Source organism: Austrofundulus limnaeus, unplaced genomic scaffold, assembly GCF_001266775.1.
Source record: "Austrofundulus limnaeus strain Quisiro unplaced genomic scaffold, Austrofundulus_limnaeus-1.0 Scaffold1396, whole genome shotgun sequence".
Classification (NCBI taxonomy): Eukaryota; Metazoa; Chordata; class Actinopteri; order Cyprinodontiformes; family Rivulidae; genus Austrofundulus; species Austrofundulus limnaeus.
Genome location: NW_013953798.1, coordinates 34,870 through 39,293, shown reverse-complemented (window position 1 = coordinate 39,293; position 4,424 = coordinate 34,870). Strand labels below are relative to the sequence as shown.

The window sequence follows — 4,424 nt, the reverse complement described above, 5'->3', positions numbered from 1 at the left end:
GTTATATTCCTAAATAGGTAGGGGAATTGAAAAAGGAAAAACCTGGGAACACAAGAGGATAACTCTGGGGGGGCCACTAGGGTGGCCAGCTTGTTCTCAGGGGGGGCCATGGCCCCCCCGGTTGAATCCTCAGTATGGTACTTTTATGAGGTTGTTAGACCATGCCAAATATGATCCATGTGATGGAGCCATGTCTCTGCTGTCATCCAGGGTCTCAGAGGGGACAAAGGAGAGCCTGGCAGCATAGGATTACCAGGTTTCAGTGGGCCGAAGGGCCCAGCGGTGAGTGCCTGCAGATTGTCAGCATTTTCTTTAAAAAAGAAAAAAAATAAGAGTAATTAAATTTTATACTTTGACTTCCAGGGTCCACCTGGTCCGACTGGCCCTGAGGGGAAACAGGTAAGAACTTTTAAAAACAGCTGACACGTCCTGAAAACTTGAGCTGTAGGGATATATTTTAATTTTTTTCTTCTTGTTTGTGTTGTTATTAGGGAACACCAGGCCGAGCAGGAGAACGTGGTTTCAAGGGAGAGAAGGTGAGCATTAAGAAATGGATGCCAATGTTTACATCAAGAATCATTTATTTATTTGCAGTTCTCAGCATATTCCAAACTAAGTACTTCACTGAGCAGGCCCGGTTGATTTGGACCTTGTTAGTGCCTCCGTGCAGGGAAACAGTGGAAGGCTCTATTCTTGATGGGATTTTTAAGGAGACCATTATTTTCTTCTGTATATTTTTCACATATTTTTGTGCTGTTTCAACAATTTGTATCTCAAACCCTCAGCTTGTTCAGGACATTCCAGCTCTGACGTTTGGTACTTAAGTATTTTATACTTTGAGATATTTGATAGTAGTGTAAAGCACTTTGTTTATCCTGGTTGGATGGAAAAGCACACTGTAAATACAGTCAATGTTCCATTAATATTTAAATTTTATTTACATTTGATTGTCTTTAGCTTTTATAAATTTTAAGTAGCTTTAATTATCAGTCTGATATATTTGTCACAGATCCTGTTATCACACTCATTGTCTTGATGTAACTTGTTATTTTTAATAACCATTATTAAAACATAAACAAATAAAAAGTTGTATAATTTAGGGTGACCACGGTATTAAAGGAGATAAAGGACAATCTGGAGAGCCTGGTATGCCTGGAAACCCTGGTCCTCCAGGCAGGAAGGGCCACACTGGGATGATGGGCATGTCAGGACCGCCAGGTGAAATAGGACCCCCAGGGCAACAGGGACCTTCAGGAAACCCTGGTCTGCCTGGACCAAGGGTGAGTCAGTAACACTCAGCAGCATGAGTTTAATGGATCCACCAGTTAGTGATGAACACTGTGTTTCTGCAGGGAGAGTCTGTGTCACTGGAGCAGATGAGAAGACTCATTCAGGAGGAGCTGGTAAAACAATTAGATGGTGAGGAAGGGATTATTTGGAGGGGAAACATTTGGTCTAATCTCAAATAACTCTAAATAATTTATGCTATGAAGCTAACATGTGGTTTGCCTTCAGCCAAACTGGTGTACCTCATGAGTCAGATCCAACCTGCCCACGTAAAGAGTACAACAGGTCGCCCAGGACCTCCAGGCCCGCCTGGGAAGGATGGCAGCACTGGACGACCAGGACCCCCTGGTGAGCCGGGAATGCCTGGACAAAATGGAGGAGAAGGACCCAGAGGGCCAATGGGCCCTACAGGTAAGAGAAAGACCTGGAAGCCCTGGTGTGTTTCTGAGAAATGGAGCAGGTGACTGGCAGCAGAGACAAGGGTAGCTTAGCCTTGATGTAAAAAGATCAAATGTAAACTTTGTTCTGCTGCTCCTCATGTCTGGCAGATCAGGTCCAATGTGTTCTCATCAAAACGGTTGTGTTTCTAAGAGACTCAGCTGAGTTCTTAGCTCCATTTGCTTCGTCCTCCGTTACCTTTTGAGTCAATTATTACATAATGTGGTTTTAGTGTGGGTTTATTACATTTTGAAACCATATTGTATTACATTATTACATAACGCAGCCTTACAGGCCCCCACTCAAACGGGGTTTTTATTATTCCTACTCACCACAACATAATCCCTATTCCCCTTGATTTTAGGTTTGCTGCAGAGTGTGGGGTGAGGTCTTACAACATTTTCCCACAAAATCTTTACTTTCACTTCTGTGTATTAATGGTTTTATTCTGTTATTAAATGTGAGGCATTGTTTGTTGGGAGTTTTACAATAGCTTTTAAAATGTTGAATATAAAACTGCAACAACAGGATTGTTTGCACTTAACAGTTCATTATTTAGGTACTGAGGTGTAGAAACCACGTCTTCTGGTTGAAGTTGAACTGCTGTTGCTCAATGAAGAAGGACTCTGAAAACAGGCTGGTTTGAACAGCAAGAACCTTTATTTTGCAGTTCAGGAGATTACAGCCTAAAAAAACCTAATTGTGGCCTCCAAGCCAAATGATTCACCAAGTAAGAAAGATGGAGAACGAAGGCCAGGAACAGGGGCGTACAAGGCTCCTTATAGGTTTTCACAGATGTACATAAATCTTGTCATGGTATACCTTAAACATTCCTTCCCTAATATGGTGAAATGTGCTGAGCTCTGAAGCTGGAGAACTAAGAGACATCACATCTGTGCACTTTGGACACTACAGTACGATATCTGACACTTACCACTGCAATGAAGGGTGAATTACACTTTTTGCACTTTTAAGAGCATTAATTCAAATGGACTGTATTCATATAGAGGTTTTCTAGTATTGCTCACCACTTAAAGCACTTTTTTGCTTTTTGCAGTATCGTGTGTTGTAAGACCTCATTTTGTAATAACAACGCATTATGTAATAATGTAATAAAATCAGGCTTCAAAATGTAATAAACTCGCACCAAAACCGCATTATGTAATAATTGGCGCAAAATGTAATAAAAGTCTTCAACGATTATGTAATAACGTTATTACATTTTGTGGCAATTGTTACAAAATGTGGTGGTGTAATAATTTGGTGCATTATGTAATAAACAATCAGAAACAAGATGAGAAACAAAAAAAAAACAAATAAAATACGAGAAGTTCTGTGTTTATTGACCAAAGTTATAAAGATTTAATTATGTAGTATTTGCAACATGACAGTTATTACAAGTATATTGATTAGGATGAACAGAAATACTGGTTTTTGATTGTTTATTACGTAATGCACCAGATTTTGTAATAATTGCCGCAAAATGTGATAACGTAATGTGGTTTTAGCGCGAGTTTATTACATTTGAAGCCTGATTTTATTACATTATCAATGTGTTGTTATTAAAATATGAGGTCTTACACGTGTGCTACAACAGGACATGTGTAAAATAATTATTATTTTTTTCATTCAGGTGAGAAAGGAGCAAGAGGAGAGCAAGGAGATCCTGGTGTGGGTGAACGAGGAGAACGAGGTCCTCCTGGTCCTATAGGTAACACCTCAGTGCTCCATCAGGGTCCTGGTTCCCAACAGCACAGGTCAAGTGTCTAACTTCTGCGTTTGCTGCTTCAGGTCCAGCTGGAATGCCTGGATACGGCAAAGATGGAAGCCCAGGACAAACCGGAGCCCAAGGCGAACCAGGAAATCCAGGACCTCATGGTCAACCTGGACCTCCGGGTCCAGCTGGACAGTGTGATCCTACCCAATGTGCCTACTATGCCAGCCTGGCACAGAGACCCCACACTAAGAATGTTAAGGGAACTTAAAACTTGTGACTCAGAGCTGGGAGTCTAGTTGTATTTATGAATTTTAAGTCCGATTGAAGCTTTAAACCTTTTTTTTTCATACTAGGCTCAGTGTGGAGCTTTGAGGCAACAGGTGCAGCTTCCTGGTTTTTAGGAAAGCAGGAGTCAAAACAACAACAATAAACAATAGGCAGCTAAATGTTTGTTCTTCATCAGCATGCTTCCTGTAACATACATGAGAATATAGCTATGTTTCAGTTTCCCTTTCTGCCATTAATAAATTCCTGCCCCCGCCCCCCAACTATATTTATAATCTCATGTTTCTCTTACAGTCGGTCACACTATCCACACACACATATCAATGATCGATTTCTCTCATTTCTTTTCTCCCTCGTTGTTTTTTTTTATATGTAGTACTAATTTTGTGTGGAGGAGGATCTGTCAATGTGGAAAATGATTGATTTATTTTGCTCTTCTTGCCTTTTAGCAATTATTTTGTCACTTTAGTTGTTCTGATGTCCTCAGACAGACAAGTCCACCTTTGGGTTGAGATTTTGATTAAGTTATTAAAATATGCACACCTGATTTAATTAGACAGGATTGAAACAAAACGTATTCTGGGCAACTGTTGATTGATAAATGTATTCACGTCTTAACATTTTTTTTAAAGCCAGTCATATTTCAGCCTCAGCTACAACATAAATAAAACAGAGCTGACATGTGGAAATGTTATGT

At 40.2% G+C, this 4,424-nt stretch overlaps 1 protein-coding gene across 1 annotated transcript in view; it reads left to right on the top strand.

Moving 5' to 3' along the window:
- The window catches only part of LOC106535252 (collagen alpha-1(XXII) chain), a gene marked incomplete at its 5' end in the record, with an annotated part of 58,984 nt that extends 54,568 nt beyond the window's left edge, over nucleotides 1–4,416 (top strand). The window contains 8 exon segments of the mRNA XM_014032212.1: nucleotides 211–282; nucleotides 364–399; nucleotides 492–536; nucleotides 1,101–1,280; nucleotides 1,353–1,419; nucleotides 1,516–1,698; nucleotides 3,359–3,436; nucleotides 3,517–4,416. Coding sequence (XP_013887666.1) covers nucleotides 211–282; nucleotides 364–399; nucleotides 492–536; nucleotides 1,101–1,280; nucleotides 1,353–1,419; nucleotides 1,516–1,698; nucleotides 3,359–3,436; nucleotides 3,517–3,710 — 855 coding nt within the window.
- Between the last annotated feature and the right edge of the window lie 8 nt (nucleotides 4,417–4,424).